The 22,912-nt window shown below is 34.2% G+C and overlaps 1 protein-coding gene across 1 annotated transcript in view; it reads left to right on the forward strand.

Moving 5' to 3' along the window:
- The window catches only part of FBXL17 (F-box and leucine rich repeat protein 17), a 279,322-nt gene that overhangs the window by 174,285 nt on the left and 82,125 nt on the right, over positions 1 to 22,912 (forward strand). The window contains exon 7 of the mRNA XM_058823719.1: positions 12,308 to 12,384. Coding sequence (XP_058679702.1) covers positions 12,308 to 12,384 — 77 coding nt within the window. The remainder of the gene's footprint in view (positions 1 to 12,307; positions 12,385 to 22,912) is intronic.

A 22,912-nucleotide genomic window follows, 5' to 3' on the forward strand; every position in this document is an offset into this window, starting at 1 on the left:
ACTTTGCATTTATGATTTGTGGACAAATGTTACTTTTTTTTTTCCCGTGGGGTAGGTCATTCTTTCTCAACCAGAGTCATCCTATGTACTTCTGCTGAAAGTACTAGACAAAAAATGAAATTGGAGCAACAGGTGGAAACTTAGCTTTTAATCCAATATGAATGCATTACTTGTGCTTTGTGAATCACTTTGGCTGACTATTTACCTCCTAATAAAATTCCAGTCTTGCAATTAGAAAACAAGCTTTCAGTCCTTCTGTGGATGTTGGGAACCAAAGACAAATGCAAACTCAAGTTGACCATGCCTATCATAGGTACAGACAAGTTAGTAAGATTATAAAGAAGGTTTTTATCAAGATAAAAATTTGAATTAAAGTGTTACAAGACTGTGTCTAGCAATGAGTTACCCACTCCTTTATCTGTTCTGCCAATAATTTAGGAAATACTAGAAGCTTCCATGTGAAACTTGAAAACTAGTAATTTAATCAGAATTTAAGAGAGTGAGAACATAATCTTTTAAAATCATTGTTATCAGTACAGTCTGTGAATAAGTTAGCATACAGTGGATGGTAAAGAAAACAAGGTGTCTTTAAATACAGATTTTGTTACTAAAATCCTGAATGGGCTTCAAAGATTCCTTCTTACTTTTTTTTTTTTTTTCTAATTTGCTGCCACCCCAGTAAATGTGGTGGTAGTGAGAGAAATTGTGAACACAGTGGATGTCAGAACAACTTGGCAAATGGTATCTGGTTTGAATTCTTAAAGATGTGAAGCATTGTGTTGGACAGTGGACATACTTGCTCCAGCTGACCCCCAGCATGCTCTGCTGTCTGCGTTGCTTACCTGTCTAAAAAAGGTCAAAGCAAACTTAGTTTGTACATTGTTCCTTCTGTGATTTCTCAGTGTTGCACATATGGAATATATGTAACATTTTCGCCCCCCCCACTGTTTCTATCAAGCATGCCCACTAGTTACTTTGCTTTTCCTGACTTCCCCTGGTGAGTGGGGAAATGTGCCTGTGTTACTTTTATACACAAATGACTTCTTGCACAGAGGGACTGACAATTCCAGCTCTGCTTGACCTGGTTTAAGTGACTGCCAAATTTTAGAGCTAAGATTAATAGGAAAACCCTGGGGTTTTTTGTTTGGAAAGCTTTAACTATCAACAAAATTTAGTACTTCATGCAATATAATATTACTATGGGAAAGCAGGGAAAGGTAGATCTGCAGTTAGGTGATTTCATAGAATTTTATATATTTTTTAAATATTGGTTTGCTAGAAAAATCTATGAAATTATAGTTATATATAATGAATTATGAATGCATCATGGAATTCTTGCTTGAACTCTTCAGAGGGGCAAAAATGCACCACACAGGAATTTTCTTAGGTTTTTTTAATATGTAGATTTTAATTGACTGCACAGTTTCTCATGGTTTAGACAGTTACACTTGTGTGGATATGGCTGGATCAGTTTAAGAAATCATTTGATGTTGTTTGTAGTTCTCCTGCAGCAGAACATAATAGTCACTGTCATAGCTAAAGTGCCATGACAGAATCACAGGACTGTTTCTGTTCTGTGTCAGTGCAAAGTTAGTTGTGGCTTGCTGGGAAGACATCTAAACTTGGGCTGTCAAGCTTTAAGATATTCACGTCATTGAACTGAGCACTCAGCTAGAGGATGATGTTGTACCATTGGGTTTCTTTAATGCTTCTGAAAAATTAGGAAGAAAAAAATATCAAATTCATACAATTTCAGTCAAAATCATTCTGCTTATTTTTAAGTTGAGTTTTTTTCTTTTGTTTTGGGTGGCAATTTGTTACTTCTGAACAATTTGATAGTATTTGGGGTAGCTAATGAGACAACACTGAGATGTAAGTGCAGGCAGGTAACTAAATCATGTTTCTTTTACAAAACTAAAAGCTATGCTATGATACAGTAACTGAATAATTACTAATCATCTGAATTCCTAACAGAATCAGAACTATATCAGCAAAACTCAGGGGGCCCTAAGATAGGAGGGAATGAAAAATGTTTCTTCACTTATTTCTGAATGTGTTTATAATTGCTCAGTTATGAAATTTCCAGCTATTGAAAACTGCCATGTTTTGTCCCTTCAGTTTGAAGGGACAAAATATTCCTAATATTCCTTCTAGACAGATTATTTTCCAGTAAGATTGCATGAAAAGTTACCTTCTTAAGAATTGAACAGCGTTAGGTGAAATTTGTACATTATTAGGTGGTATTAATATCTGCATTTAGAGACGGTAATTTGCAATCTATTAAGATTATGATGCATAGAAAGACATAATGCTCTTCCAGCTTCCAATAAATATATTTGCTAGTATATTCTCTGAGTTAAAAGGAGGCAATTTTTCTTCATACAAATCAAATAGAGCATCATTAAGCTTGCTTTCTGTTGCTTTATCCAAGCAGTGTACCAGTAACAGAAGTGCTAGCCAGACAGCCACATGGAAAGAAATTCATTATCATTTCATGAAGAGCTTCTGGAATTTGCCTTTAAACTGGTTGGGGTTTTTTTGTCTTTAATTTGTTTGTTTGTTTGTTTGTTTGTTTGTTTTTAAAGACATTGCTATCTCAGTGCATTCTTTCCAATTTAAAGCAAAGTTCTAAGAACCTTGGCATTCTTACCAAGATTTAGACAGTAGTTCATGGTAAATCAAGAGTTTTAAAATTTTAGCAGGCCTAGATATTTTTCCCTATGCTTAAATTTTTACACTAAAATATTTCCAGAAAGGTATTATGCATGAAGTATTCCAAATTTCTCATACGAGCTTCACTGTGATGCTGCCCTTTGGGTGAGACTGGAGAACTGCAGAACTCAGTTATTGCCCTCATTCTGCAATCTCCCTTCTTTATAGCATTTGTCCAAAAATGCACTGAACTTGATTTTTTCTTTCATCAAGTTTTTGCTAACTTCAGCAGAATTAAATGAATGTAACAGATCTACCAACTTGCTGTAATTCTTAAAGTATAAAGATAATGGACCCCAAATCAATTCCAAAGAAACATGAATTATGATGAATACTGATTTTTATTTTTTTCCTCTTTGATTATCTTGGCTCCTCTTCTTCTCTGTCATTGCTTTGTATAAGCAAAAATTTACTACAAATTTGAATGTCCTTCTGCAGTAGAGGAGAAATATCAGATGTGATGATAAAACTATTCTGCAGAGAGCTTCCACATTTCCTGTGAAAGACTTCACTTCTTCTACTGTCTAATGGAAGAAATTACCTATGTAAACCTTGTTCATCTCTTATAAATTTAGATCATAGCTCTCAGGAATACTGCTGTTCCCATTAATAGGATGGAGAATATTTATCAAACTTTTATAGGGGCTTGATGTTTACACAGAACTGAACCTTTGCAATATTTAAATCATGTGTTTACAACTCATTAAAAACTAAATTTATGGAATATGTTTCCATTTTGGCAGAGGTTTTGCTGTTTTTTTAAATTTAGCAGAAGAGACACTTGATGAAATCCATTCTCAGTCCCCATGACCCATTGACCATGATCTGCAGTGTCATTTCAAGAAAAGGCAGTCTTTAAAACTGTACATTAATGAATACCTGGTAGAGGTTAGGGGGTTCTTTCTTTAATTAGAAAAAAAATCAGAGATGCAAAGGGGTTTGAAAGGGTAAATCTCAGTAGATAAGATCAGCTGCCTATGTGCAAAGCTCAGTGAAGCGTATGTCAGCCCCTGTGGTATAAAAATAGAGCAGTGAATGTGGTGAAATACTCTCTCATATGTGTGTACTCCTGGTTGAGATCAAGAAGTACAGAGCTGTATAAACACAGTATTTTATTTTCAAAATATCAGGTGAAATTTTTTTTCATTTTTATGGAACTATTTTAAAGTTTTTCCAAGCATTCTAAAAGCACACTTCAAAGAACATTATGGGAAGTTAGAGCATGACAGTACAGTTGCCATTTCTTACTTTTGCTATAATAAACTTGGAAGCTTTTGTTGAAAAAAAAAAGGGCTATTTTTACTCTTACTCTATACTAAGTCTTAATGGAATAGCACAAGACTACTTACAAAAAAATAAAATCTCTCAAAACTGAGGCCACTGTAACTCCAGGAAACATCTTGAGGCCTGAAGCTGGTAAATGTAATCTCTAAAACCTGAGGAAGAAAAAAATCCACTGCTGGTCAAAGCCCAATCTCCCCATGCATTAAATGGTGCAACTGAGCTAGTGTATCCCCTTCTGTGGTTTGTACTGGGAGGGAGAATTATAGCAATACTTCAAGGTTTTCTTCTTTGGACTGTCTCTTCTCCTTTGCACTTCTCTGAATTTGCAGCATATGTGGTGGTCTGTCTCTGAGCTTGATTCTGTGTGCAGCATCATTACTAAATGATATCAACTAGAGATTCAGCCATAACACACATTCAGAGTCTGAATATCACCCCACCCTCTTTGTACACTGCTGTGGCAGTAGAACCTCAAGGTTCTTGTTTGAACTCACAAAGATTTGCTTATTTGTGTAAAAATAGAGCCTACAATCTGCAAACCACCCATCTTGTCTATAGCTACTATGCACTCTTTATTTTCTAAATATGCACATTTTTGTATTTAACAGATAACATTATGACAGTTTCCTTTACAGTTGTCTCGGGAAAAGCCACCATGACATTCATTGTGTAAGAAAGTAATATCTATGTATGCAACTCTTCTACATCACTACACTAATCATAAAATCTTAGAATGGCTTGGGTTGGAACTGACCTTAAAGATTGTTTCACTCCAACATCCCTGTCATGAACAGAAATACTTTTCACTAGATCAGTTTTCTCAGAGCTTCATCTGATTTGGCCCTGAATACTTCTGGGGATGGGGCAATCACAGGTTCTCTGGCCAACCTCTTGCAGTGCCTCACCATTCTCATAGTAAAGATTTTCTTCCTAATATCTAGATTGAACCTACTTTCTGTCATTTCAAAGCTGTGCCCCCTTGTCCTAACTATCTCTGTACGCCCTTGTAAATAGTCCCTTTCCATCTTTCTTAGGAGGCTCCTTCAACTGCTGGAAAGCTGCAGTTAGGTCACTCTAAATCCTTCTTTTCTCCAGGCTGAACAATCCCCATTCTCTCAGCCTTCCCTCGCAGCAGAGGTGCTCCATGCCCCTGATCACCTTGGTGCCTCCTCTGGCCTCTCTGCAGCAGCTCCATGTCCTTCCTGTGCCGGGACCCCGGGGCTGGAGGCAGCTCTGCAGGTGGGGTCTCAGCAGAGCGGGGCAGAGGGGCAGAATCCCCTCCCTGCCCTGCTGCCCAGGGGCTTTGGGTGCAGCCCAGGACACACTTGGCTCTCTGCGCTGGCACTGCCCATGGCTGGCTCATGTCCAGCTCTCACCCACAGCACCCCCAGGCCCTTCTGGGCAGGGCTGCTCTCGATCTGTTCATGCCCAGCCTGGGCTGGCACCAGGGATTGCCCTGACCCAGGGGCAGCACCTGAGCTTGGCCTTGTTGAACCTCATGGGATTCCCATGGGCCACTGCTCGAGCTTGTCCAGGTCCCTCTGGATGGCATCTGTCCCTCAGGAGTGTCAGCTGCACCACTCAGCTTGGTGTCATCTGCAGATTTGTACAGGGAGCACTTGATCCCTTCGTCTGTGTCATTAATGAAGACAGAAAATAAAACTTATCCCAATGTGGACCTCTGAAAGACATCACTTCTCACTGATGGCCACTAGGACTCTGAACTATTGACCACTGTAGTAGAGTAATTCAACAGCATCTTATAAGGAATGCAAATATTTTGCCAATATTTTAGTGGAAAAGCTCATCTGAAACAGTTCAAGAAACAATATATTCCTTATTTTATAATAGAAAACAATGTTTATTAAGGATTATGCATGGGCTTGCTGGTAATGAACACTTCCTTGGTTTTCCTTATGACAGTAGACAGGTTGCCACAATAAGTGTAGGAAGCTATATTTGAAGTGCTGTATCAGATAGGCCTTTTCATTTAAGTCTGAATTCCAAAATATTTTAGAGTTCTTAAAAAAGTAAGGGATGTCATTTAATTTTTTTCAAGATTTAAGCATGATTATCTGTGGCAAATCAGACTTATGAGGGGTTCCAGGTAAGATTTTTTTTCCCCTAGTAGTTTATTCTGTTAAATCCGTTATGGTATCTAGTTCCTACAAGCCAGAAAAGAACTGCAGACCACCTGGAATACTACTACATTTCAAAGTCAGATAGTGGAATTACACAATTCTCTATATTTCTCCTTTCTTGGTTTAATTGCTTGCTGGATTTATGTTCATTTGGGGTAACAGGAGGCATTTAATTTTAGATAAGACTACTAATAAATATTTGAAAATAGATATTTATTGCTGAAAGACAGAGCATAATAGCTTAAACAAAAATCTGATTTATTTATCAGCTGTGTAGCTCTCTGATTGGAGCTTGCACGCACCTGGCTAGCTCAGAGCACAAGCAGACCTGTGGGACTTGGCTGCCCTCACCTTGGTTTTTTATCAGCTCCAGCATGAAAAAAAAATCTTGCCTGTTTTCCTGTACTGTAAGTGGCAAATCTGTTCAGCAAACCTTATTTTAAATAACATTGATTTTTCTAAAGAATGCCTCCCTGCTAATCACAACTTAATGACCTCTCTAAGATAATTGCTGTTTAATTGTATAACTAGTGACACTTTGCATATTGGTTCCAGACAAAAAGTGCATTTCAAATTCTTGTGCTTTTGATAACAAGTCTTATCCTGTTTTGCTGTCTCTGTAGTTAATATTGTTTCTTTTAGATACGGTTCTTGGTCTTAAAATGAAAAATCATTTTAAAACATGTATTTTAAATATGATTCAAAAATGGCAGTTACAGCTGTGTACAAGGGTAACTGAAAAACAAGTAAAAATCATACTTCTTATTAGTATAAATTATTAGAAAACATACATTGGAAGAGATCTGTTGTTCATAATGCAAATGAAACGATCAATGAAAGAGAATCCTGAACCAAGAATATGTGCCCATCAGGGTATTAACTTCATCATTTATTGTTACGATGTTTTACAAGGGTTTATAGATCAGTCAGTAAAATGTTAGTATTTTCACTGGTTTAGCCTTTAAATTATTCTTTCCTAGTGCAATGGGCCTCAGATTACATCAGTGTCTTAAGACTATATGTGCTTCTGTGGTCAGAGATTTGGTTTTGTTACAGGAGAGATTTGGTTATTATATTACGGCTTTCCATTAGAATACCTAAGTCATCAAAACCAATGGCTTTGAGTGTTATTTCATGTGCAGCTAATTTTTTCTGCCTGAATTTAATGCTTGAAATGCTAATTTTTTGGGAGCATAATATATTTCTTCATGAGAGGTTTATGGTTTCCATGGCATGTTTTAGTGTTCTTGTTCTTTCCTAGCTCCCTCTTGCTTCCCAGTAGTGCTGTTGGTTATGATTTGAGGAATAGCAAGGTATTCACTTGACTGCTTAGAGACAAACACAGTCAAATACCAGAGAAGACTTGCAAGTAGTCTGATATTAATTTTGAACCTTTCCAAGGTGGTATGCTAATGTTTTGGGGGTTTTATACTTCTTTTGTGGGTGAAGCTCACTCACTCCCTCAAACTGTAGACTCATAACCAGTAATTGGCAACTCCAATTAGCTCCGCTCAGGGCTGAGGAGTCTCAGACTGTAACAAGGTCTCCCTGGACTACTCACTCGACATACACTGTGCTCATATTTTCTCATTAGCTCCTTTCAGTTGCCACAAATACAATTTTCCAATGTTTTCAGATTTAGATCAGAAATATAATAGCTCTATTTTTGTATACAAACGCACACACATATATATAAAATACATATGCACACACACATACATACACATATATTAATACAATAATTTTTCATAACTTAAGGATCTGTATTATCATACAGGTAGAATCTTGCAGTTTACTTCATTAACCTTAAACTTTCACTCAGGGCAAAGAGTGTAGGATCAATTGGCTAAGAGAAGAAAAATTACAGGGTTTCAGATTGCTTATTTTTCTAGTCTGTTAGAGTTTTTTTATTATTTTTAAACTCTTAAGTTTTGGGAAGTCATAAATCTTGACTCTCAGAAATCATTGCATGTATTTATATGTGTGAAGTTACCAAGAATATGGGCTTAAATTTGAAGTTGCTGGTAGACATATCTTTGTTTCAGTCATGCAGTTTTATGACTTTCAAAGAGACGTGTTGGCAGAGAAGCTTTATCCCAGTAACTCTTTTTAGACCTAAGTAATTTTTCATGTCTACAGACCAGGTGGCAAGAGCAGTATACACAAGTACACATGAGTGGATAAAATTCTGTAGTTTCTGTAACCCAGATGGAGAGTTTTCTCCTGATAGCAATTCTTAAAAGTTGAGCAACATTGAAGTTATGTTGTTTTTACCTTGATATTTTTTTTAGTTTTCAAAGTAGAAAGACATCTTAAAAAACTGAAACCGTAAGAGGCAGTCTTAGGTTTATTAGTCTCTGAATGTCATGAATTTTGGGGTGTTTTCAGTGTGGATATGTTCCACATCATAGTGCTCAGTTATCTTACATTTCCAGTTATCTTGCAGACTTCTGTGGTCTTGTAACTCTACTTTGAATTGACAGTATGTGGGTACATTTTTAGTTATATTCTTTATTTCATATTATTGTTTGATTGACTGGTTTACGTCAAACCAGTTTGCGCTTTTTGCCTTTTTCTTGCTCCTGATAGCACTGTAAATTTCACAGTATGTTATGTTAATTTCTTACTTTCGAAATCAAATGCAATAAAACTGAATTGCCCAACAGTCTGTCAGAGAACAGCGTTCATAAACTATTGAGTGGATCTAGGGAAAACTTGCTGTAAGCATTTATTGGATAATATTTTCAGGTTTAATAAATAAACAGTGTCTTCCTAAAATTTTTCATGTTCTCTGTTTTGATATTTTAATGTGTCACATAGTTCTAAATGATACTCATTTGCAAAGTAGTAAGTGAAAAGATTTTGACATTGGCTAGCTCTGATCCAGACGTTTATTAGCAAAGCTCTATAGTTTTATTTCTTTATTCCTTGGCTCATTTTTGGTAATAAGTTATTTTGAGTGTAAAAATCTCTTTTCTTTCTGGACGAGTGTTTATATTTTAATTTGTTTAGTACAGTTGATAAAGGCCTGCTCAGCAGTGTTGGGTGAAAAAATTTAAGAAATTCTCTCAGTGTTGACACACAACTGTTGCAACCATGTCCATGTTAAGTCCCTGACAGAGAGGGGATAGTTTTATGGGGCTCAGTTTTCTGGTGTGCTCACTTCTGAAATTTGCCACAGCTTTAAATAATAACTTTTCTTCATTTTTTTTACCAGTATAATTCTGGTTTGTTATGTTTCTTTCTTTTTTTTTTTTTTTTTTAGGGTAGGCTTCTTTGTTGTCTAATTCAGCAACATCATAAATATAAATACTTTCAAAGATAGATATAACAATAATCTGACATCATTTTGATGGATTATTGCAACAGAATTAAGATGATCCTTGCTTTCTAGAAAAGGTTAATTTGATTTTTTTCTGTTAACCTTTTTCTTTGCTGTCATGTTTAACAAAGATTAAAAGGTAAAAGCAATAAATACACAACTACTCTTATTTTTCCTTATGTTGTAAAGAAGTCAGTTTTCACAAGCTATTATGTATTGTGTGACTGTCTGTACAGCAGAGGCAAATAAGGCAATATTAAGTGTTTCTCCTGTCTCTGAAGGTTGATGTACATGAGTATGATCTATAGAAAGGGTAATAGAAATTAAAACTGGAATTAGATTGACTTATGCAAGGTATAGTAAGCACACAAAAGCACATAAATTCAATTAAATATTTAGCTATATATAATTTTTTCTCCAAACTAGATGTGCCATTACCTTATTCTTCTAGATATTAGATAGTTTTCATATTGTCAAAAAACATGAAGAAATGCAGTATCCAAAGCACCATTTTTTAGCCTTTTTTCTTTTTATATTTTGGTGGGGTATTTGCCTCTTCAGTTGATACAGCTGAAGACTGTGAAGATTTTCTTTTCCTAGTAGGAAAAAGGTGAAGACTATTTAATTCAGACTCCAAGATGTCACTGAGAGCAGGACTGGAGTCACTCAAGCCACTTGAAAAAGCTTTAACCCTTAGAGCTGACACTATCTGGAAGTATTAAGGGATACTTTTCTAAGAACCACACAGTCAAGTGCTTCTGCATTTGTGCAGATAATATAACTTTGACTCTGACTGATTGAAAAGGTGTGCAATTGAAGTTGTAGAGAAAATTAGTTAGTCTTTTATATAATTTTGACTGCCTTGTGGTGGTATTTTTAGCCACTGATTGCCGTACTTCATTTTTGTTATATTAGTTGTCTCTTAGTGACAACTAATTAGCAAAAATCATTTGAAAACCCTTAGATTCATTTCATATAGTTTACAAAATATTTTTTAGGTTCAGAAATTTTATCCAAGGGTAAGAAGGTTTCATAATATGATTGCTTTACTAAATGATATATTTGATTATAAAAACTTATTTTAACCTCAGTGTCCATTGATTTTTGATTGTGTCTTGTTTGCTGAAATGCCTAATGAAAATAGCACTAATGAAATACATGATAATGATTTTCCTTTTATTCATATTCCTAGTAATAGCAATAAAATCTCATTATTATGAAGTATTTTTCTGGAATTAATAATAAAAATATTTTCTCATGGTTTAGTTATTTTAATAAGCCAGGTAACAAAGATTAGTATGTTCTTCAAAACTGTGTCTGACAGGAACAGAAGAAATTTTTCATGTATAAAGAATGTGTTTAGTGCTCTAAATCCTACCATATTTTAGGAAAATATGTTGTTCTGAGGTTATCTTGTACCAAAAAAGCATAGTCCTGGTGTAAATATTTCTTTTCTTTGTGTATTCATGATGGAAGATAACCTTTACCTAATGATAAGAATTGCAAAAAATTTCTAAATATTAGTCTCTCACAATTTTTCAGGGGTGAATGTTTATAGTAGTGTTAAAGAAACTGTTATTAAGGTACTCTGTCAGAAATGTGATGTTTATGTGTAGTATTTCATTTTCATTGTACTTTTTAGAAGAAGGAATCAGGGAGAGGACAAATGGGTATAAGGGCTGTTGTTTAGTTATTGCCTTATTGTAATCTGTAAGAATTAGGTGGTTGCCTTTAAAGTCTAAAATTGCCAGCATGAACAGTTAAATCAGATTAGGAGATAATCTATTGGAGATGGTAAATGAAAGAAAAAGGTCCCTGAGGATTTAGGTGTATCTTTCAAAAGTATGACAAATTCAGCAATACTTATTTTCTTAGAAATTGGCAAGTAAATTAGTTTTTTGTACTGTTCAAGGGTTGATTTAAGTGTCAGAGTAAGTGATTGGGTAATTGACCTGAAAATTAAAGTCGAATATATTGGATCAGAAGAAATTCCTACAATTCATCTAGTAAAATACACTTTTAAAAATGTATCTGTGTAGAAAATAGCACAATAGTCATGCTAGCTGATCTAACAAACAACTGATCTACATTAATAGGATTGAAAATGTATTTTATGATTCTGTGATTACTGAGTGGTAGGTTATACACACTGCACTTGGAAACATAGTATTGTAATATAGGCTTGGTTACAGGTACAGCATAAGCTCCTATTTAATTTCATTAATTAATTCATATTCATTTTCGTGTTTGCAAAAATCAAACAGCAAGAATAACATAAAACCTCTATGTTTCATTGCATATTCTTCACAGTTATGATAAGGCAAGTGAATGAGCTGTTTTCTCATCTATACAAGTTCTCCAGCAATGTGTTAGAACACCATGATCGTGTAGCATTTCATGACCTGATGAATGCTGACTCATGCAGTAATCACTGAAGAAATACAAACATGAATTTGAAATTACAATTTATTATATTTTGTCCTCATTATAGTGCATTTATAGTTCTTCCCTTAAAGAAAGCTGTCAAAGCTTAAAATTTGCAACAGAAACTTGCCAAAGTGATAAAGAAATGGGAATTCACATTTGTGTATTTTTCCAAAGTGCTTGTCTGTACGTTTTGAGAAACTCATATTCAGAGACCTAGGGGAATATCCATATAAAGGGATTCAATTTAATATAATATTTTTCTGTAGTGTAAACATGTAGCCATATTCATTTCCAGTAAAATGTATGGATCCATTTGCAAAATTAAGAAACTGAGATACAGTACATTTTATCTGTGGATTGTACTCTTGATATTTAAAAGTGATTTACTGCCTAATAACAGTAATTTTACCGTGTCTTCCAGATGTGTGGAGGTGATTGCCAGAGAGGGACGGAACCTGAAAGAACTGTATTTAGTATCCTGTAAGATCACAGACTATGGTATGTAATATACCTGTATCTTTATTTTTTGTGAAGATTGAACTGGAGTTCACAGTGACTGTTATCAAAAGTGTTGGAAATGTAGAGATAAAAATTTTCAAAACCTTTACCCATAAAAATAGGAAATTTATAAAAAGTGTTTGACTTGCTTAAAAATATCTGTGGTTGGGAGTATGAAATTCAGTGTATATATTTGCTGCAAATAATCCTTATAGAATTGGCAATTACTGGGCAGACTGGGTAGCATCCCTTTTGAATAGTCCTGGAGACCAGGAGAACATTTGAGAGAAAATCAAAAAATATATGTGTGTTTCTAGATGCTGTAAAAGCATAACTAAGCAAGCAAAAATGTAGATTGGTCACCTGTTGTAAAAAATTTGAATGAGGTTGATGGTCTGTTAAAAATGCTGTTATGGTAAAATAGAGGAGCATCTTAGAATTAAATGTCCTCTCTGATAGGCCACATAGAAGGACAGATTTTTTATTTAGAATAGGAAATCTTCTAATGCTTGTTTGGAAAGGCTGCTTTGCTTTTTCAAATAAGATACTGACCTTAAATAAGACAATTATTTTTTGCCAGAGGGCCAGATTCTCAAATGTCTATCTCCCACTTACATGCCTAAATTTCAGTAGGATTTACAAACTGTGTATTTGAGATGTTCATTTTAGGCTTGCTGATTTTTTTTAAACTTCACACTGCTTAGATTTTAATAAAGAATTACTATGTCGAAGTGATAAATTACCATTCCAGTAGTCACAAACTCATTTTTGTATTTTCCTTTTCAAATTCTGCACTTCACTGGGGTTTGTATTGTGCATTCAAGCGTATGTTGTTCTGCAGAGTTCTGCTCACCTTATGTATGGAGTATAGGAAGATGAGGCCACCATGCAGCTGCTGCAGCTGCAGAGCTTTGAGCATGGCAGAGGAGAGGGAATACAGGCCTTTACTGCCCTTTCCTCTGGTCTGCTGCTGTTTGTACTTCCATGGGCAGAACAGGCATTGTCAGACTTGAAAATGGATTTTCTCACCGCTTGTCCGAGATGAATTTCTGAATTTGTGAAATGTCTTGTGGAAATTCAGGGAAGGAAATTGTCAGTAGAGCACAAGGTGATTATAATGAAGGTGCTTCTTGTCCCTGCTGAAGGGTGAGAGGAGCAGGACAGGGTCTGAAGGCAGACCTGTCTCTTCTGTCTTTGTACTGCAGATCTGCAGGCCCTGCTTTTGTCCCTTCTGACTCTGACAACACATGTGGAAGAGTTATCATGGGCATAATGGAATCCATGTCTTGAAGATCAATAATTTCTCAAACTGATTTCACCCTTCATTCACTACAGTTACTCAGAGGAAAACATGATTTTTCCCAAAAGTAGGGAAACAACTGAAAAAGTGAAGCAAAGAAACCTAGGAGAAAGAAAACCTTGCTTATGAAAGAATAAAGAGAGAGAAAAGGAAGTGTCCGTAGGCGCACGGAAGGCAGAAGGTGTGTTTCAGAGAATGAATGAGTAGAAAATAATTGTTGCATTTGGGTGATTAGCCCTATCCAACCTCAGCTTCTCTTCTGTATACTTAGGCCCATCTGTCACTATCATGTTGTAATCTGCAGTCACTTAGTATCATTGTACTCAGTTACTGAGAATTTGAGAATATTTTCTGTTGATACCATTGCTACTAAGCTGTACAATTGCTTAAAAATTCAACTATTTTTGCTATTAAGGATCCAGTGTAACAGCTGAGATACTGACTGATTTTTGATACATTATTGACTAATTGATTAGCATGATAATCTTCAGCATGTCTCAGCATGCCAACCTGACAAATAAATTCTGATTTTAATATGAGCTGAAAATGCAAAACAAACCGTAACAAAGTAGAATTTATAAGCATAATTCATGGTTTCTAAGGAAGTCAAGATTTTGCCTTAGATTATATATGTGATATTTAGTGAATGTTTATCAGGTAAACAAGAGTGTTGTAGGGTTGAGCCAGGCATCACCCTTTTCTCATTTATTTTCTGGCAATTGAGTAAAAGATTTTCTCACATTTGCTTTGATTGCTGGTAAGTTAAAAAGTGAGCACCTTACAATGTTGTGAGCTCTGTTCATTTTTGAACCCCCTTTATCAAAGGATCTGTCTCTCTTCTCAAAGGGAGAAGAGCAGCTGCACTTCGTCAGAAGCTTTTGAGGCCCTCATGTCCTCAGTAGAGGGAATCAGCTGGGGAGCATGTACCTGACTTCTCAGGGAGCCTTTAAGGTGGTGTCCCATGGTCTTGCAAAGACTTAACCACTTATGCAGTTCTTCAGGCTCCATCAGAGAGTGTCTGAGGTCTGTGAGGCTGTGACTCGGTGAGAGCACATTGTCCTGTGCAACCATGCTTTGTTTTTGATAATCCTGAGGGTGAAACACAGAGTTGTCCTTGCTTTGATAATGAAAATCTTGACACCAGGTTTGTGCAGATGCAGGATTTTGAAAGCCCTCTTTGAAACTGTTCAGTGGCAGGTTTTTTATGCTACGAAAGTTAGCAGAATTTTGATGTTTGGTACAAGATCATAATTGCTTAGTAACTCAGCTGGAAAAAAAAATGTAATAGTGCTAATTTCCAGGAAAAATTTTAACCATTTGATACAATAATTTATCAATAATAACTTCAGTAAATAAAGAAAACAATTACAGCAAAAGCTGTTATTGGTTTCCTTCAATTAACTCAATAAGGTATGTATGTGTGAGGTAATTTCATGTCCTCTAGAGAAGGCTGTGAAGTGCAATCTTTGCCATTTTATTAATTTCGTTCTTTTGTTTTCCTAATTTTTGCACAGGATAGATAGTATACAAAGCTATACATGGTTTTTTAATGTCATTAGTATTTTTAAAGTGCACTAAAATAACTACATTTTATTTGGAAGCCTAAAAGATTAAATAAAAACTGCTACACTTTAATAATGTATCCATTGGTGGCATTAAGTTCTCTGGCATTTTTCTGACCAGAAAAATACTCTTTGTAGTATACAGAGAGATTAGGATTCAAACAGGAATTGAAGTATGTATACATACTGAGAGCTGATGAGACAAAAAAGCATTCTTTATTTAATGTTACATTCCAAAATGAATGATTTTGTATTTTTGTATACAAAAAAAATGTGTTTTGTTTACTTCTGAAAGAAATTATGTTATTATATCCATTTTTAGGTCTACCATAATTTTCTCAAGATATATTTCTAATTAATGACATCTGTTGGAGTGTTGCATGCTAGAACATTGACAATTGGTTTAAAAATTTCTTTACATCCAACACATTTTTAAATGCTAAATAATCACTAGAACACATCTAGACTGTCAGGACAGACTGAATTACTATAATCTTTGAGGTAAACACCTATATGCCCAAGAGCATAGACAGAGTGAAGTTAAAGCTAAACATTAGTTCCTCATTATGTTTCCCCCTTTTGTTAGGCAATCATGAATTAAGCATGGATTGTCAGTATTATCTTTGAATTTCCTGCCTTTTGTTGATTTGTGTCACAACCTTAACTTTACTTAAACATAGCGGTTTTTGTATTTAAGCTTTTCCTAAGAGCTGGTAAGGAAGCGGGATTTTCTCAGCTGTGGGGAGACTGTGTGTCAAATGAATTAGGTTGATGTGAAGATGCAGAGTGGTGAGGTAGAGCAGCAAGCACACACAGAATTGTGTAACTGTCTCTTCAATTTTACGCTCTAGTTCTGGGTTTTATTGATATCCTTAGTGCTGGGAATTTGTTTTAAGTAAATTATTACTTATCAAGTTTGTAGTAGTCCAGAGTGCTATGCACTCTGAAACACAAAAGTGAGATTTTTTTGTTCAAAGATGAAAAGATTCAATGAAATTAGCCTGTGAAACAGGAGTAGATGTTTTAAGGGTCTTGCAGTAATGCTAAGTGTATATTTACTAAGAATTACTTTATAATCACATTCTTTTCAGTAGTGAAATATACAAGTCTAATGCTTTACTTCCACTTTAGAAAAGCAGTCAGACCAGTGTTTCCTCTCTAGGTGCAGAAAATAATTTCAAGCTTTAAATGGTAGACTTCCAGTAACAGAACACAGGGAAGGGAAAAAGGCAAATCCAAACACCACCACTCCAAAAAATAGACTCCTAAAGAAGTAAACTTTGAAAAATGTTTGAAAAGAAGTGTTCAAATCCAGTGCTTTGTACGGCTGTGCCTTGTAAAATCACTGAAGAATTTTCTGAAGAAACAAAGTGCCTAAATAGTTATTACTAAGAGTGTGGTTAGCAGAGTGTGGGGAATAAATTTATCTCACGGTGTTGCCTGTTGAGTAACCTGCAGAAGATGACAGTTAACTTCATAGTTGTATTGTAGAATTTCCATTACCTAGTAGGTCTGGATTTTGCGTAACTTAAAAAATCTCTATTTCTAAATGTAAAGAAATTGCACAAAGCTTTTCAGAAGAAATGCTTGGCACAAGGAGCTGAGATGAACTGTGGTCTTTTGCTGAAAACTCTAGGATTCTGAGTATTGAAAAAGAGCTCTCTAGATATGTAGTCTTTTTTTTTTTCTAAAATTCCTTTTTCAAATTGCCTGTTTTCAACATTTAATGATGCATTTAGTGTCTGTGAAGACACATGGGGTTTTTTTAAGGGTTTTTCTTCTGCTGAGGGTGTTTGCTGAAGCAGAAAAATGAGTTTCAACAAACCATAATGGAATTATATAGTTTTTATATTAAAATGTTATAGATAAGGCATAGCTGTTACAAGTAGAAGTCTGGAGGAATAAGATAGCATTTATACTGAATCAAGTCCAATTGTCACAAGAAAAAAACGTAAGTATAACTTGCATTTATTTTTCATAACTGGATTATGGATGCTTTTCTGAGAAGTGAGATACCACTAAAAATGTTAAAGTAGTTTCCCTAGCTACTATTAAATTCTAATGTTTAAATACTTACGATACATAAGCTTTCTATTTTAAAATAAAATATTTTAATTATCAAGGGATCAGGCTGTCCTACTGGGAGTTTCTTGCATTTTCTCTCCAATATTTAGCATTTGTCATGTAAATCATAAAATATAACCATAGTGTGGGTATTTTCACAAAAAAGAATGTTTACCATCTGCTTCTCACTTGTATTAGCAAATCTGTCTAAAGCTTGATCTCACGAAAACTTTCCTAATATTAGCTTTTTTGAATCTAGTTTTAAAACACTGTGCCTTCTGTGCAAAGTAACTCAGAAGGCAAGTGCATTTTTGGGAAGATAAGAGCAGGATTTATGGATAGACAGAATAGAATAGGTGGTGAATACATTTCTGAGTTTTAAATATTTCATCCTATTAAGTTCTCTCATTCCTCTTCTGTGTGTGGTTCTTTCTCTTTTTCACTCTTTTAGTGATGCAATGAGAGCGAGCAGTGATCACACTGACAACCATGTTTATGCTTGTAGGTAAATGTACAGATAATCTTTTAAGGATCAGGGCCTCTGTTACCTCCTTTAGTAGTGGTGTGTGTATTATGTGTATATGTATGTTTTTTCTTCTATAAAATGGTGGTCATATATTATAGTACATAGTAGTATCTAACTACTATATATATATATGTCAATATATACACACATATATGTTGCTTTCTTATAAACTTTAATCTCTTTCTTTTCACAACAACATTTTCTCTTTAGTTATTCAGAAACCTGAATTCACTGAAGTCAGCCAGATTGTTGATGTTTAGCGCCAAATTTTGAGGTTCTTTTTTGCTTTTAGTACTCTTTTTCAGTGCATAGGTTGCAACTTTAACTCCAGTAGACTGTAAGAATTAAATTAGCCGAAGAGTAAGTAGGTGGCAAGCAATCTGTACCTGCTTGTATGTATTAATGATCCCTCCTTTCACAAAATCTAGCAGCTAGTGAAGGGGTTTTATTTGCTTTTGGCATTAAAATGTTCATTTTTTTCTGAATCCTTAAACAAATATTTCCATAGAAACCGTGGTAATTATGAGGATCACTGAAAGCTTATTCTGGAAGTAGAGATGAGTTTCAGAGTTTTATGTAGTTTAACAAACCAACAGTATCTATTATAACATGCTGCCTCTTCCTCCATTATAATGGCATTACTGTTTGTGTTGGAGTATGCAGGGAGAAGTTGGGGTTTTTTCACATGCTTCATAACCTCTGAAAATTTCCCTTCAGCTAGAATGAAAAATTACAGTGTAGAGCTTTCATAAGGACATTTTAAAGCTTGTTTGGTTTTATATTTATTCTTGTTGTTTTAGTTTGGAGTAGTTGCTCACATAGTTTCTTGCATATATTGAGACCTAATTTTGTTTCCATAGGGGATCCTGTTGACATTGAAACAAAGAGACTTGTTAATGTGAGAAAAGATAGCTGTGTATTGATGTATTTTGGGAATGAAACCGTATCAGAGGACATCTTTTTTCAGTTTGGTTCAGAACTTTTAGGAATGTTCAGGAGTGAATACAAAACTTTAGTCACCTGTCTGTGGAAATCATTAATAAGGAAAAGTTGAATTAAAACTTTATTAAAAAGTAATCCCTGAAGCAGAAAAGAGCTCTTGAACAATCTTGTCAGCCCCATATATAATTCATAACTATCAAAACCCCAAATTTTCTTTTTGTATAAGTTTTATCAGTATTCCCAATGTCACAAAAATGGCATGCAGTTTTCTTTAGAAGCTGATTTGAGATACCACTGTGCATCTTCAAGACCCATACAGTGAAATAAATTACTGCAATAGCATATTTCTCAAATAATAGACAGTTGCAAATCCTTTGTCCTATGGTACATAATAAAGGATTTTCTGTATGAGCAATGAGATGAGACAAACTTCCAAACTCTTTTTTGTTGTCCTGGAAGGCAGGTTGTCCCCCTTAACCTGTACCCTTAAAATAATGTGGTATAATAGCCAGATGGAGAAAGCTGGATATAGATGCACTTTTGAATTGTCAAGATGAACAGAGCAGAAGCCTATGATTTGTACTCAGTTTGTTCCCAGTTGCTTGTTCTGACTGTGGAAAACAGAGATGCGTTGTGCTTCAGGTTTGATTTGTCTTGTAGAGAGACTCACAGGTACTATTATTTTAATTTAAGCTTTTCTGTGGGAAACCTAGTGCTTTGCATTGTTATTTCAAGTCTTTGGTGAAAAATTTGGCAGCAGTTTATCAGTCGTAATAAAAACTTTAATTTTGTGCTGTTTTATCACCAGAGAGAAGTGCTTAAGTTAATCTTAGGAAAAATGCACCTAATTTCTGAGTTCCAAGACACATATTTCTGATACAACAAAAATTGAAATTGTCACAACTGCTTCATGTGCTAACAGATATACATTTTCATGTTCTTGCTTTTTTTAATGTGTTAGGAGACTTTAATATAATACCAGACTTCCATTTAACTCAAGATCTGGCTTCTGTTCTCTGGTGTTAGTTGTATTTTCTTTTTTTGTGTGATCTAAAAAAGTAACATACAGCTTTATTCCCCCAGTGCCCGTGTTAACCCCTGTATTACAACCAGTGTGCTGGGTGCCTCTCCAGTGAGCTATCGCACAGCAGAAATAATATACCTTGCCTTTGGAGCTTGAGACTTTGCATTAAAGTGCAAATAAATGATTACATGTAAATTATGCAATTATGATCATATTATGAACATTAGGGTCATTGTTGTTGGTTTGGTTTTTTTTTTAATTTTGATTTTGCCCCTCCAAAGACTACCAACAAAATGTATTGTCATTTTTTACTTTCATTTCAAACAGTATCTGTTATGTCACACTGCAAGGAAGAATACCAATTCTAACAGAACATTTGATTTGCACTCAGTGGTAGATTTACTTAACAAAAACAATTGTGAAACTTTATTTAGCATACATTTATCTCTGGCTTGGATAGAATAATTTAATTTAAATATTTAAAACATGTAATATTTTCTGATAAACACCAGTTACAACTCACATTAACACACTGTTGCTATAATCCAGTTTTATATTTAGTTCATTGTACTTCTGAACTTCTTTAAAATTTGCACCTAAACCACAATATTTGTTGAGTAGCTATTAGCAATATACTTTTAAAAATCCATACATTTGCTACATTTAAAATTATTAATATAAACATAGTATTAGTCTCAGAGGGAATTATTCAACACTCCTTCTCATAATTCTAAATTTTACAACAGTATTTGTATTTTTCTCTGAGAGAAACAGAACTCAAAAAGAAGAAGAAAAAAGAATTACCAAATCTTTTTCCAATCAATGGGTTATGATACAAAAGTCTTGGTGATATATGTGATAATACAAGTAGAGAGTTGGACCATATTTTAAAAGGACTGATCGTTTGCAGTTGCAATTTATTTCTCCTAAATTCTAGAATCCAGTTTTATGATCTCCCCTTTTTGCTGCACTGTAAAATATATTTTAAAAATTACATTTTAAAGTTAGTGTGTTTCTAACAGTGTTGCCTAAATAAAAGTTACTGTTTTCTTCAGCTGGCATCTGAAGGGGTGAAGTTCATTCACCGTTCTTAAACATAAAAACTGTTGTTTAAACTTAGAAAGTAATGAAGTTGTTTCGTCATAATTGCTCAAACTAAGTTAAATCTTAAAAACATTAATTTCTTGGTGGAAGACTTTCCTTTCCACATTCTGTTTTGTACATGCTCTTGGTGTGTTGGATTCCAGTATTACTCAAATTAGTCAAGAAAAATCTAATTTTCACTGTAATCTATCTGCCTGCCTTGAAAAATTCAAATAAAGTGCTTTGTAGACCTACTATGAATGGAGTTATTTTGAATGCCTAAGTTTTAAAAAAAAATCTTGTAATGATTTCTGTAGTCTTCTGCAGTAGGATTTCGCTAAGGGAATGAATACCTAGAAAAAGGGTTTTTCTTTAAATGGATGAAAAAATAGTGGCTAAGACATTGGTGTAGTTGACTAGAATAAAAAGGAAACTAAATTCCTATTGCAATAGCAATATTATAAATACTGGTTTAGAGCTTTATTTTTTAATTTTAAAAAATTAAATGTTTAATCTAAACAGTTCAGTGCCTGAATGTTTTTAACAATTGGAAGGAGAATATGTATACAAATTCTAACTTTACTATATATCCTCCTTTTTGACATATTTCTGAGGTCTCACTATGAATATGCATTAATAGATCTTTTATGTATAAGTATTGGATCTGCCAAATACCGAAATATCAAGTATTACAGACTGGATCATTCTTAATTCATATTAGTTTGAAACATGAATTACAACTCAACAGCAAAATATGTAATAAAAAAATTTAATAACGTGGGTTTTTATCAACTTGTCTAAGACCTGAGGATGCATCCAAAAAACTTTTAAATTTATTTAGTGAAATGTAATGAGTGGTACTTCCCCTCTGCATTCCTGTAATTGGGATTCTGGGTTAGCTTTATTATGACAAAAGTATTTGATTTTTACATCTGTAATGAATTATACAAAGAGGTTCATGCTGTCTTTGTAGGCTGTAAACTCTTGAGAGAATAGAACAGAGTGTAGAAACTGTTCTGTTAGCAGTGGAGGGAATGTGATTCACTTCATAAATAATCAAGTAATCATTGTCCTTTCAAAAATTAATAAATTGACATAAAAATTATGTTTTGGTCAACTTCAAATATTTGAAGAGTTTTCTATAAAAAATTCATCTCAAAGTAGCTTTTAAATTATGTATTTTAGTTTCTCATAAGTCAAGTGGGATCATTTTAGCTTTTGAAATGTCAAGTATCTTTCCACAACACTCAGACAGCAAGATTGCGTTATTTGCAGTTCTCTTTGGCTTGGTGCCCTCATTCCTTAATTTTAGCTATGCATACTGAACGATATTTCTTCTAATTACAAGATGTTTAATACAGAAGAGTAGGAAAATATTCCAAAAATGTAATATGGAATATTGTTAGCACAAAGAGAAATAAATATGGTTAAAGAGAATTCTTCAATAGTGTAAGAAAACAACTGTTATAAATCTGAAACTCTAAAAAATGTGTGCTTTGGGATATTCTGTTCATTTTTACATACTTTGTAATAGGTAAGTGAAATATATTCCATGGTGTCAACCAGTTTAGATACTTTTAAAAAGACTACAAATATGGGAATGTTTAAATGTTATTATCTAGACATACTAATCCAGAGTACAAATTTAACAATATTTTCAGTTATCTGAAGACATTAGTCCTTTTTTAATTTTTTTGGAGAGGATAGGTATGCTAGTCAATGTTTGCTTGTAGTTTTTTAAACTCTTTATAATAGAATGTGTGCTATATATGATGCAACTCAATTATTTTTGTGAACTCAGGAGCTCTAGGAACATGGTAATTTTGCTATATATATATATTAGAATGAAGATAATTTTTTTCATACTACCAAACTTTGAAAGCACTGAAATTATAGATTGCATTTTGTGTAAATTATTTTAATATGAAGATATAGTAAAAACATCTCCCTCTGCTTCAAGTATGAAATCAAGTATGTTCCTTCATTAAATCTGTATGTCTACATAACTAATAATTGTCTAGTGTTGA

This window comes from Ammospiza caudacuta, chromosome Z, assembly GCF_027887145.1.
Source record: "Ammospiza caudacuta isolate bAmmCau1 chromosome Z, bAmmCau1.pri, whole genome shotgun sequence".
Classification (NCBI taxonomy): Eukaryota; Metazoa; Chordata; class Aves; order Passeriformes; family Passerellidae; genus Ammospiza; species Ammospiza caudacuta.